This window comes from Opisthorchis viverrini (genome assembly GCF_000715545.1).
Source record: "Opisthorchis viverrini unplaced genomic scaffold opera_v5_711, whole genome shotgun sequence".
NCBI lineage: Eukaryota > Metazoa > Platyhelminthes > Trematoda > Opisthorchiida > Opisthorchiidae > Opisthorchis > Opisthorchis viverrini.
The window spans coordinates 5,588-19,610 of NW_008752359.1; the positions used below are offsets into that span (position 1 = coordinate 5,588).

The 14,023-nt window shown below is 44.2% G+C and overlaps 2 protein-coding genes across 2 annotated transcripts in view; both read left to right on the forward strand.

Annotated features, from left to right (window-relative positions):
* Positions 1 to 396: 396 nt before the first annotated feature.
* Positions 397 to 642, forward strand: T265_11991 (hypothetical protein; the record flags this gene model as incomplete). The annotated part of the gene is made up of 1 exon (XM_009178861.1): positions 397 to 642. One exon carries the CDS (start codon positions 397 to 399, stop codon positions 640 to 642), a length of 246 nt encoding a protein of 81 aa, XP_009177125.1.
* A 12,509-nt stretch (positions 643 to 13,151) lies between these two features.
* The window catches only part of T265_11992 (hypothetical protein), a gene marked incomplete at both ends in the record, with an annotated part of 25,314 nt that continues 24,442 nt past the window's right edge, over positions 13,152 to 14,023 (forward strand). The window contains one exon of the mRNA XM_009178862.1: positions 13,152 to 13,898. Within this exon, the coding sequence (XP_009177126.1) occupies positions 13,238 to 13,898 (661 nt within the window). The remainder of the gene's footprint in view (positions 13,899 to 14,023) is intronic.

Here is a 14,023-nt window from a genome sequence, read left to right on the forward strand (position 1 = left end):
ATTGACCAATTTTGATGTTATTGTTAACAGACAATATTGGGATGACTGAATGTCTCCATGCGTTTGCTGGTTCCATCACAAAATCATGGTGTGAACATTGCAACCAGGCTGTGTGTAATGGCCTTGGTTTAGAGGGAACTATGTAAAATAACCTCAGCAAAACTTATCCATCCCTTCAATCATTATCCTTCTTGATTGCTCTTACTGTTGTCTAGGCTGAGGTGTGTCAGGGTTACGCATGGGAACCACACTTGTGCTGCATTTGGTTTGTTTGAGCGAACAGTATTGCCGTCACAAATGGAATAATTATCCCAAATTGCAAGTATAGTTTGAAAGCAGAAGTTCAGCTTCATCAACGACTTGCGGGAGCGTCGCTTTAGAAAATTCCAGTGAAGCATGGAGGCGCCCAACTTGATGTGTCTGCAGCAGCGGAGATTCAGTCGGTTAGGTGGGAACGGCGTTGGAATCAAATACCCAGGTGTCAGCTGGAACCAGGTTGAAATGGCAGACCAGTCAACAATTATGGTAACTCATGCCCTGGACCACGTGGGTCGTTATAAGCCTGGAGCGCAACCTCACTCTGTTCCGTTCGACCACGTGAGTGACTTGACCCGTGAGATACAACGGTGGCCCGAACGTTAGCAACATGCTAAATTTTGGGCCCTCGTCACTAGAATTGAACGTGAAATGTTTCACTGGTTCTGGACACATATTTTGCGTTTCTCTTCATAAATCACGTAAGTGACTTCTCATCACACGTGAGTCCGTTGCAATAAAGTAAGCGGGGCGGATCGCTAATGAAGGCTGATGTTCCAAATGGCCTCCGTGTGAGTGCCTTAAGTATGGAGATTCCATTTGAGGGAATTTTACCGGTGCAAACAACTTCCATTCAAGTAAATGTGCGTGCTCATCACAGAACCATCTTGATTTCACCGTCACGACGACAAACAAATCTAATTTCAATACATGTTTCCAACGTCGTCGACGTAAACATAAAGTGCGGTTTCTGATTTGTGCCATCAGAAATATTTCAGACAGAGAAAAAACGCCGTTTATGTCGATGCTCATGGTGTCCTGAAAATATGAAATAAGGATAGGTCAAATCGATTCACATTGAATAACATTCTATATATCGTTTCAGAAGAGTTTGATAAACAATCGGTAGTTTTTATTTGGGCAACGTCTCGCTTTTGACACAAAAGCTTCATCAGGCAATAAAAAAAAAGAACCTCTTTTTTTTTTAACAAACCTCTTCTCAAACGATGACTTCTCAATCGGTTACACACCTTTTCAAATTGATTGAAAACCTTCTATTTAGTTCACTCTCAGCTACCGCAAAATCGCCAGTAGTATGGTGTCTAGTGATATCTCGATTTGGATGACTGCCCGAAGGCCCACCACTCCGTTCATAATTCCCAATAAGAATGAAGTAGATGTGAAGTGCCTCTCAAATATTCGGAATCGGGGAAGTGCACTGACAACGTGAGGTCTCAGTTCAAAATTTCCAGGCCCTTTCCCAATATTCGAGTAATCGCGTGCTATTCGCACCAATGCAGTACAGGCTAGGGAAAGAAATTTGTGGAATCGAAATGGACTCATTCACCTCTTTTAATTTTGAATATCAATTGTAAACAGGGTGCAATCAAAAAACAGAACCAAGGACGAATGTTCCACTGCTGTTCGATCGGAAGAGTAGAACAATCAAGCCTCGCTAGTGCCTAAATTGTATGCTGAAACTGCCGGTCTTTGTTGTAGTATGTGCGGAATATCGTTCAGAAGTAAACAATTGCTTAAGCGACAAGCAAACAAACACAATGTCAGTGGATTGCTCATACCTGTCAAAAAATCAGGCAGGCGAGTACAAGAAGCCTTGAAAAGCGGATATATAAGTCCTAAATGAGCAATGTGTCTTCCAAGTAGGGAGAATTTGTTCCAGCACTGGTGAATAGTTCAGCGGGAAGAAACGCATCACCAATGGAACATTGCCGGGCATTATTTTGCCGAAAGTGGAAGCTGGTCGGCATGTGAGAACTGTGCAGGGAACACAAGTCTATCACATTTCTGAGCGACATGAAAAAATCCTCTTGACCGGATATTCTTAAGGAACATGTCTAAGGCAGCACAGAGAACGCACAAACATTTCAACAAGAGGGAATGAACTGGTTGGACCTACATAAGGGTCGCCTGTCCTAATCTGATCGAAGTTGTTACATTCTAACCAGGACGCTCTTTATTTCTACTGGTGTGTTTTCGTAGGATGCAGGTAGAGCACCTGAAAACTCAAAATATATCGCCCAGACACCATTTATATTTTAAATTGAATAACCTCCTCAAAGTTGCTACTTATTTCAGAGCTGCTAAGCCTTCAACGCTCCGGCAATCGTAAAACCCGTACAAGCAACCTTCATTTGATTGTTTTCCCATCCTGCGCCATCACAATTATTAGTTTGGCGAGATTTCGAAAAAAACTATTTCCTCTTCAATAGCTATCAACATAATTACTATCGTAATGTTCACGCATATGCTGGTAGACGCGTGATTTTTCGGTGGCCTGGCTTGACAATCCGGCTGCACAGTCTCGTTTGTGTTGGCGGCACGTCCAAAAGAAAAACGATAGAAAATTAACTACTATGCACTGATTATGTCACCCCGACTATCTAATATTGCAAAACTCCACGAAGACCTCTTCTGCATCTTGAAAATTTTTCAAACGTCCTTTCTATGACTTTACTTCGACAGGACGAGCCCGGCGACCAACTAAAATTCGTTGGGCTAAAATTTGGGTCACCGTAATGGTCGCCTGCTCAGTTTGAATTACTCAGGCATTTAATCTCAGTTTGTGGCGTTTACCATATCCTTCTCTTTGATGAAAAAATATTCAACTAAATCGGATAACACGCATACTCAATGAGATTAACTGAAAAAACAAATGCACATTTGTTTGTTCTCCTCGACTTATTAAACTCGCGGTTAGTCTGGGTACGTTTTAAACCAAGTCACATTTGTTGGATACCTTCACTCAATACAAGTAGTATCAAACTATTTTGTATCGTTCTGAGCTTGGCGCCATTACGTCCAAGTAGACCGATATCTTTCATTCTGCTTTCAAATCATGTTGGGAAGAAATCAATTAAATTACGTTTGAACCACCTCGCTGAAGCCTTTGGTTGATCGTTTCAGGTAAGCAGTTGTGCTCATTACTCACAGCGGCAGATCAATGCGGAAATGAGCGTTCACATAAGCTATCAATTCAAACTTATCTGCTCAAGCATTTTATTCAAAATGTTCACCAAAATGACCTTGGAAACTGCCCCATTTTTTATTAAAATTGGAGTTTTTGGTCCCGCAAAACATGTTTGTGAAAAAAACAACGATCTGATGAATCCGCTCTCATCAACCCGAATACGAACCATGAACTTTGATTCTTTGTAAATCTTGTGATGTAAGCACTCGTACATACGAGCGTAATACAGTTTCACTGTTCCACCGACTATCACCTCAATTGTTGTTGAGAAACGTATTGTAAATTTGGCCTACATTATACCTTTGTTGAAAGATCGGCGGTCAACGGAACTATTTTAGGATTCTTCAAGAGTCTTCGATCTCACACGTCTTCGACCTTCTCGTGTCCTTGAAACTTATTTGGCACTATGTAAACGACTGTGTGCTTACAGTTCCGACACTTCCAAACTACCCCAAAACATCAATTCCATGTGAGTCATACCAGCAATTTTTGTTTGACTTCAACCGGAATCGTTCACTTTCCAAGGGGATGATAGATGTGCTCATGATTCAAAGGGCCCCTCCTCATAGCAGTCATATTTCTGGTGATGAGGACTGGTCTATAAATATTGAAAATTTTTCGTCATTAAATCGTCAGTCAGGTGGCGAGGATCACCTGAATGCACTAGAAATCTCTGCCGCATCTAACAAACTTGGCTGTAGAAATTCTCTATAAATTCACGTGTGTGTACAAACGCAACTATGCGAAATGTTTACAACGCAGGCGTCCGCTTTTATAAGGAATACGCATGAGGCCGTTAACGGAGTATGGACTCAGTGATGAACTACCTGTACACAAGAATATAGGTTATTGTTAGTATCCCGAAATTCACTCAGATTTTCCTACCTTCTATTAAACATACTGCCTGCTTCACCTCGAGTTGGATACGTATATTTCTAAAAACGAATTAGTGTGCAAAATTAGCTCTCGCCCCCAGCAACCACTTCAGTGAGCACTCCAGCAGTCGACTAAAACGGAGGTGAAAAATTCGCTAGAGCTTCACCTTGCGTCACCCTTACGCCCAGACAAGTTTTGAGTCCTCGCGCTGAAAAACGTGCTGTTCTGTGCTGAAAAGTTAAAGAGTATTGCTGCACCCGTTTTTCATCCGTGCGTTTTAGATGAATCAATGATGCAGATCGACAATAGCAAACCCAAACCGGCGATGGGGCACAGGTCGTGGTCATTTTTATCTATTCGCGTGAAATAACAGAGCTTATTCCAAACATGTGTGTGGCATACCACCAGGCATGATCATAATTTTACAGTTAGAATAAAGTACGATCGATGGGATTTGTTGGTACTGGAGATTGCGCAAAAAGTGTCATAAGCAGTTGGCATTATCCGATACAGACGCGGTCACCCCTAATCGGGCACAGAGAGCGAAGCGCAGCTAGAATGCATTTTAATTAGGGGAGCTGAAAGACGATCAAATCGCTAGGATTTGAAAGTAGCGGACAAAAACACAACGAGGGACGGAAAAGCAAGAGGCAGCTTGCCCTACTGTGATGAACATGACTGATACTCTATTTATTGCCCTATTCAATATTCTGTTGTTTTAATATTCCGCGGGATGTACATATACGCCAATTCGAATACATACGTGATACTTGTTGCGCTGGCCTGAATCCTGGATTTCTAGTTCGTCTGATTATTCCGATATACGTACAAAACTTGATTCTCACACCTACATATAACAAATAATCGTCAACTGCGAAAATGGGGGAACCAGAGCGACCGATCTGGTGAAGCGGCCGAGTTAGCGTAATCCGGCGCCGCTTAATATTCGCGCAATGGAATTAATCTCTCGAAAGCTACGGCATTTTCAGGGCTTTCGCTTCATATTGTAGAATATTATTGTACAGTGATTTGTATGAAATTACCCGCAATGGTGATTTGTTTAAGTGAGCTAATTTTCAAGGTCAATAAACAGCACTGACTGTGAATATGTTGCCCAATGTAATAAGAAATTGCGAATTGGAGAAACTGATTCAGTTACAACAGACGAAACTTTCAAGCAGTTTTGCAGCTGAAATACTCTAGAATCTGCGTGTTCCTTGTGGATGCAAAACTTGTGGAATTGCCGCTCCTGAAATTATTTTTTCTCGACAAATGATATTACGAGATAAAATCGTGGAAGCCGCATTTATAATCCCTGGAAAATAGTGCAGTTTTGTCTTAAACAGCTGAGTGTCCCGTTATTTGCAAAATATGCCAGGTAAACCATGACTTCAATCAAAGCCGGGCAGCTGAACGAACCTAGCTGGCATACACGGCGAACATGCGGCTAGGGGTCCACGATGTCTACTGAACTGGGAACACGGAACCTAAGTTGATCGTAGCGGACAGCTGAGTGAACTTAGCTAATAAAAGGTGACTGTGAAATGGTTCACTGGCATCCTCAAACAAAACCGCACTGGATATCCGGTGCTCCGCGTACCGTTTTTCATTAGAAAACCGCTCAACTTACGAGCTTCTTCAGATTCCTTGACTTTCAATTTAACTTGCAGTCCTGTGCCGCATTTCTCGTACGCCCATTTGTAACCAAAACAACGTTGGTGCTTTGATCGCTGGATGAACTCAAGAAAGCCACACAGTTATACTTCATGTATCCATTTAGCACCTTCTCAAACACCGTGAAGAAGGAAAATGATACAACCACCAAATTCTCAACATATGAATGTGAGACCAATTCTATAGCCGTGGCAGACCGATTTCAAAGTTCAATGTGTGCCAGAAATTCCGAAAGGAGATTAATTGATAGAACTCCGGAAAAAATGAGGCCAGCTCGGGGTGATTGTTGGCCTAAGCACATATGTAACAAAATACGTTTTGGCGTTAAACGTTTTTCCCACACGCACGTGAATCCAAAGAAAAAGGCATTTTGCGTCAACGCAGAGGCTAATCTAGCCGGTCGATTTGGACTAAAACCTAAAACCATCGCTGAGGCCTCGTTACTTGGACTGTTGGGACCATGGCCAGGGTCACAAAGAGCACAAGTGGAGTAGAAGTATCAATAAATGCGGATAACTTAGCACAGAATCATGTCGTACAGTGGAAATGTAGAGATTTTCTGGTGTAACTATTGTAGTAGCGTTTGGTGTAAAAGTTCCTTGAAAGCCGGAATGCGAACTGTACCGAAAATCATTGACTTTGAGAGGAGTGCAGACTAAGGTCCAAAGAAATGGCTAAATCCGAAGACTAGGATTAACGTATCCTGTAGGCTGCTAGCACCATGTAAAATGGTTGTACATAGTTGTAGATAGCGAAACGGGTGGGAGAGGTTACAGGCAAGTGTACGAGTGGTCAAGTTGGGGATGTGATATTGAACTGCGTATGGCAGTGCCGTGCATTCTTGTGCTGACATACCTTGGTCTTTCGGACAACCCGGCCGCGGATGTCATGTTTGAGATCAATTGACTGGGATGTGCAATCCTTTGAGGCGTGGGATTTTTTCGTCTTGGACAAGGAAATTCGCAGAGATAGATCGAAGCTGATGTAAGATCACAGGTATTTTTCTGGTTCGGTTGATGATTCTTGTGGATGTAAATCACAGGTAAGGTCGAGTGGACAACAGCCAAACAGGGCGCTCGATGCAGGTATTGTCGAGGGTTGAATCTTGGGAACATGCGAGAATGGAATCAGATCAGTAAATGCTGGTGAAACCGAGAAGACATCGGACAGGATATAGTGCATTTATACGGAGAAAAACTTTATGTTTACTACAATAAGGGGGTGGAAAAAATGGCCGAACGATGGCAGATTATAACTTGGTAGACTAGTGACCCAGCATAGATTGAGTCTGCACGTATTTGTTATTACAGCACAAGAGACCTAGAGCAAAACGGCACAAGCAAGTAGTGAGATGCGGCTAGGAAAATCAAACACAGGGACTTCCGAGATGATGAACTAGGTTATCCGGAATTTTTTACATGGGTCCGTAAATACTATAACCTGGGGGGTGAGGTGAATACAAGAGACGCGTTCATCAGTCCTCACAGCGAGGCTATCATTTTCAAATAACATGTAGCGCAAGGAGAAATGAAAGCTTTTGGGCGCTGGACTTTTATGCCGGTGGCATAATGTTAGAAAACGCATCATACGCATATCACTGTGTTCACTCTGGCGAATTTTATGTTTTTAGGTGCAGTGGATCCGAATTATGACGAGAGACAGACACAGCTTTGCACGGCATCACAAGCCGTTGATGTTGCAGGGTATGTTTAAGCTATCCCATCTGTGTATATTTCAACAAAATTTTGTGGTAGACGGAAGGTCATTTAGACATGAGTAGTTTATAGTGCTGCTTGTTAAATGACAACCGGGACGGGTCCATTCAAGCACGGGCAAACGGAAAACAACAGTGATCTTTAATGGATTTCCTGGATTCAAAATTGCGGCTTGTGCATCAATGAGGAACTCCAGCTGCCGGATATGTTTCCGGTAGGAGGAAGCCGGGCTGGTAAACAGCTCATTCAGTTTGAACGGGTCGCTGGAAAAGGCAGGTCGCGGAGAAGACACATGACGCGGTAGCTGCCAATGGGGCAATAAGAACAGAACGAAGATGCCCGGAGCGTGTGAACTATGGCCAATTGATGATGGGGTGTGGCTACCAAGCCAAGCAGATGCGTAACGCAATTTAATGTGTGCGTGTTCTCGATGGGTTGTGTGGCGTATACTGCGTTTACAAGAATGAGGAACTCTGAATTTTGTTTGGTTTATGTTCGCTGGGGCTGAGCGAAACGATGCACCTCTCATTGGGTAGAGCGGATAGATTGGTTAAGGGCGAGGACCCAGCTGGAATTACGTGGTATAAGTTGCCTTGAAAAGAAGCCAGTCCAGTAGCCGGGCACGCTGTGATGAAGCAGGATACTTGTTCTTCTAGAAAGTCAAAGTCGTGTCAAGGTGCAAAAAGTGTCCGGTTTTTATTTACCAATTCCGTTTTAGTTTTTTTGTTCAATGACTGAAACTGTCAAACTCAGGGGCGATTTGGACACAAGTCATAATGAAGATCAAGTGGCAGCAAAATTTTTCCTGTGGCGGCTGTAGTTTCTCAATTAGGGAAGTTATCTACAGACTTCTAAAAGTTATGTTGATGCGCAATGTTTCAATGCCTATCAAAAATACTATTTCAGATGCCAATGTAGTTAACCAGGAACTAGCAGTGGCGTGGGTTTTACGCGCTTTAGGGCACACTAAACGGCTGCTGCCAGTACTTTTAATCCAAGTCTTGATTTATCCCTTTCATGATGAGTGATTATGCCATTCCTCAAGGCTGATCCTTTAGACCACTTTTCTTCTTGCATACGTTAGCGATCATTTTGATGCCACGAAATGTCTCCGTCTGTTCGTTGCTAATAGATTCACCATTTGTTGTTCCGACGCGAGCACAGTTACAACGCACTTTGGCGTCAAAAAGTGGTCACCCAAATGGTACATTCCTCTGAATTGCGAAGAGTGCATCTTAATGACTTTCGTGTGAGGCCCACAAAACGCCTTCGTCGTGAATGTTCAGAATGGATAACGTGGCATTTTGATGCTGGTTCCCAAAGTGGACTAGGTGGTCCCGCTACCCTGAAACATATCGCTGTTGCTTAATTACGACAAATAGGCTCCAAAGCAGTCGCCATTCTTATGGCAGGTTTGTGAACTTTATTCCGCATTACTGGCAAAGACTTCCAGATACACAATGAACCATACGTCAGACATGCTGCCCACTCAAGAAGCCAGAGAGAGCTAATCATCGTCGCGAGCGTCCAACGAGCTGCTGTTTTGTTGGTTGCGGCTCCTTAATCCATCGGCTATGAAGGAGGTATGGAAAAATTTGAGCTGTTCTTCCCAGGATATCGCCCTCTCCAGGCTTACCTGACGCTTTTGCGTTGTCTACAAAACTTTTGCCGATGAGGTTTAACCAGCAGAAATTTGACAAGATTTCCATGATCAGAGTGCACACTTTCAGCGAATGACTCTCACATTTTGATTACTTGGAACATGCAATAACCCTCCTCTTTTAGTTAGAACGCCCTGTCCAGTCAAATTACTTTAGCTCATTTGTACGCAGTCTGAGGCTGGCAAACTACTACCGTAACCACAAGAAGGACGGCGGGAGTTCTGCTGCCTGTTTTGCTCGCGCATTTCAGGTAAACAAAAGCCGCCGGACGAAATGGGTGGATTCAGTGTGGGAAGCCTGCCCAGAGCACCAATCGTTTACCAATGTGCAACTTTGTAAATATCTGTCACCACTGTTACGATTGAAGTGGGTTTCGTTTTTCGCTCGTGCAGATTTTTGAAGGAATTCTCTTGTCGTTTAATCCGTTTACAGTGGGAACATGTGTAATTTTGTTGAAATACCAACTCTATCATTAGCTATGCGTGAAAATCTCTGCCAGTTTAAACTTAGTTCCTCCGATGCTTTCGGTTTCAATCATCAGCCAGACAAATACAAGGTGATTTCTACGGCCATCAATGGCGGGATGGGTGTCCATCAATTTTAAGACGTGGTTTGCATTCTCACACCTGCTAGGCATGTACGGGTTAGCAGGAGGGCTATATAAGCTGACTCGTTTGCCCGCACCAACTTCCTAAACCTTAAGGGTCCCATGCATTTTGCAACTTAAAATATGGCTACTAAAAATGAAACCAATTCCAATTGCTGGATAAAAAGACTAGTGTAAATGTTATGTTGTAATTAGGGTACTTTACGCCAAACTGGGTCTTCTTTTTAAAGTTCTCGAGGAATGAACACAAAGAAACTTGTGTCTTGGACGAAAGTCGATGATAAACTTCATCCTCTAAACAAGCACCATCGCTATCCACCTCGGTTCCGCTGGCTAAAAGGAAGTTAACCCAGCTCTCCGATGCGGTACTCAAGACCGCCAACGGTGTCCTTAGCGGACAGGCGCATAAGGAGCAGCAAGCAGTCTATCTGGGGTTAGTTTTGCAGGAAAGTCCTGCCAACGGAACTGTTACATACGCTGCATCGCAATGTTCTCACAAAGATTAACCGGATGAATTGGTGATCACGTAGGAAGGAAAACGAGAAAATCATTGGACTACTAGTCACCTCAACTTCTCCGTCTACCTTACAGACTCCGAAGGGGGCGTTAGCACTCAAAATACTCACCGAATAATCGAACATATATCCGAGAATCAGCCTCAAGTGGCGTGAAAACCGGGCGACGGAAGTCTTAGAGGGGAGGCGTAAAGCACGCTCAACCTCAGCCCAAGTTCAACGGACCCAAACTATATCGGTGTACTGATGACAAAAACAGCCTGTTGCACTATTAAATGCGCGCCAACGCAACCGATCGCGGCTCCAGCTTGCAGCTTTTACTCAACCAACATAGGCCCCTCGGTCACCAAAGGCGGCGATGCTCAACAGGAGGCAAGCTTCGTGTTAACGCAGCGTCCACGGTTCGTAGTGCGTATTCACGTAGCAGACAATAAAAGTGCACAAGTAAACTTCACACATAAGTCACAAGTTCCGAGCATGATTAAGTCAAATGTGAGGAGACAAGCAGAGAAGTCTACCAACAACTGAACTATAAGCATTTATATTGACATCAAGGAATTCTGAGAATGTGAATATGCAAGCCTCCAGCTCCGCTCCAGAAAAATTGGCCTCCCCGATTGTGGACACAGCCGTCGCTCATGACCGCAACAGCCAAATCTACTGTTTCGACAATCACGAGCGAAAAAATCCTTCGTACACCCAACTGGCCACGCTGATCGAGAGCATTTGTGGAGTCCACAAAAACTGGAAAGGAAAAAAGCCTGTGATCAATCCAACCCCATAAACTTCGCCAAATCCGAAAGCTTCTAGCTAGCTTCAAACTGCAGCCCTTTGCAAAAACAAGCCATTAAAAACAAGTCTTCTTGGTGCTGTTCCCCAGTGCTCACGGCCTTACAGAGATGCCTTATCAACCAAACAGTGTGAAAATGCCCAGGAAACTAAGCCAACACATGGTTGCCTTAAATCCTTGAAAAACAACAAAATCAGTCGACTGAAACACGATATTGAACGAGCTGCGAGTGGCAGCAATCGAGATCTTCACTCCTGATTGAAAAACTACGTCCCAGAAAAGTAAACGGGCCGTACAAACCGGGCTCTTGCGGGGGCAAATAATCCCTGCTAGTGAGAAGCAGCCACCAAAATCACCAAGGTAGCGAGCCGAAAAGTATGCTGCAGGGGCCCCTTCGGACCTTCGGACTTAAACCCGACATAAAATTTTTAAATCTGATAACTTACGGTTGAACACCTCTCGGCTTCTCACCTTCGAAGGCGTCAGAGAAAGTGTTCAAACGCTTGTGTACAAACCGCTCATCCTTTTTAACAAATTTTGCCACACTTAACAGTCGGTACGCTGTGAACAGCCGCCCATAATCGCACTCACAGAGACCTGGCTCACACCAGCTTTCCGTGACGCGGAGATGTCGGTGGACGGCTATCCTGTTTTCCGAGCTGACTCTTAATGAGGGGGCTAGTGGGATTCGCTTTATACCCACACGTGGTCATGCCCATCCAGATCGTCCTCTCTGATGTCATTCCTGCAGTTTTTTGCGATGCAATGTGGATTCAAATCTAACCACGCGAGTCCGATTCTCTTTCGGTTGGTTTACCGTTGCTCTCTTAGCCCTGCGATAGATGAACGAGTCCGCATAAGGATGCCATATTTCTCGAACTCTCAAGAATATTCGATTGAGTCCCACACGTCCCGCTTCTTCACAAATTCGAGTCTTATGGGTTTCGAGAGAAAATTCTACGCTGAATTGCGGTGTTCCTATCCAATTGAAAGTAGGCTTGGCCTACGCTTCGCAAACGCCAGTTTCCATTGGAGTTCCTCAAGGCTCCGTTCTGGGACCACTGCTGTTTCTGATATACTTCAACGACGTTCCAGATGTTCTTGCAAGCCCATGTCTACTTTCTGTGGACGACTTGAAATCCTTGAGTCCAAATGCCAGTGTCCTCCAAGTGGATGTAGACGCTGCAAAACAGCGGTCGTCGGACTAACACCTTTCTCTGAATGATGAAAAGTGCACCCATATGCCATTCACTGGGAATTCAGAGAAGCCTTCGTCGCGCATGTTGACATTGGACGGATGACAAAAAGGATTTGCGTATCTGGCCCTATTCTAACATGCCCTTCTCACTGCACCGTGAGAAATCGGCTCACACCTCATTTGACGCTCTAGAGGCGATTCGGAGCACCTTCTTCGATATTAATCACATGGACTTGCAAATCCTCTATGGGGGCTACGTCAGACCGCTTTTCGAATATGCAAGCCGAGTTGTCTACTGAGGAAGCAAGGAGGACGTGACTCTCATTGAGCGCGTTAGACGGTTTTCCGGCCTTAAATCCGTGGACTATGAAACGCCTCTTGCGGCGCTTAACCTCTTTGCCTGAAGTATCGTTGCCACCAGGGAGACCTAATACTCACTTATATCCTGTTTGATGAAGTTTTTTCCAAGAGGTTTTTCACTGTTGACCCAGCTCACACACGGCGGAGATATGGTTAGAAGATTCCAAAAATAGGATCGCGCGCCCTTTTGGGGCAACATCTTTCTTATTTTGGTGGTAGTTGAATGGACTAATCTTCTTCTGACGGTTGTCCTCGCTACATCTAGTACCCAGTTCAGAACACTATTTGGCGCTTTTTTATGCGAGTCCTCGTGCGGGCAACCTTAATGCTCCGCGCTGAGAACTTGCCGAGCAGTGCCACACCCTTTTTTCGCTCGTGTCTTTCAGGTGAACAGCAGCTGCTGAACGACGAGAACGAAATCGACCGCGGAAACTTGGGCGAAAGCCTCGTTCCCGTGTATCAATCCGTGAATGTATGAATCGAACCTATATTGACCAATGAGTGTTCGATTTTCACGGTGAGTGTTTGGTTCGCATAACTGTGTGACCGCTAACTCCGCATTCGTTGAACATTATTTATCCATGGTCGTCTGGATAGATGGAACCTGTTGAAGAAGTTGGAAGTGCTGTTCAAACTCTAGAAAATGCCGGACAATCGTTGGGCGTGACTAGTGTATCACCATCAGATCAACCGATCGCAGAATCACAACCAAGCTTATGCAAAGTTCGCCGTGTCCGGTTTGAGAAAGTTGAAGTGTTTTACTTCGAACGGTTACAAGGCTTTGTTTGTGTCCCAAGTCAAGGTGGCTCCACGCTTGGTATGGCACAGACACATTCTGCGTTCGAGGAGTTTACGGTTGCTGACCACCAACATGTCCGACAGTTTGAACGATATTTGGCTCTCCTCAGAAAATTCGAAAGCGGAAAAATCTCTCTCACATCAGAACAGCTTTCCTACCTTACGTTCCGTATTAAATCAGCTCCTGACCTGCTTTGCAAGCGTCTTTTTCACAGGCTGCAGGGAACGTCTCTTGTCAGCGGTTATGATGGAGCCCATCCTGATAGGCAACCACTTCCCTTATTTGAAGAAACGTCTGGCCGTATTTCTTCTCTTTCCAACCTGAGATTGCCTGAAACGAACCCCGAGAGCCCACACATCTGCGATGAAGAAATGGAATCACAGTTGTGTGGTCTGATTGAGTGTTATTTTCTCCAACTTCTTTCCATAAAGAAGCGACGTCTGTTGCTCCGAAAGTCAGGTAAGCTCCCTAGTGCTTCTCGAAACCGGACCCACAGTCTTGCAATAAAAGGAATATTGGTAGCTCAATTTTCAGAAAAATGCATCATTTTGTACTGTATGTAAATAATAGTAGCTGCTTCCTGA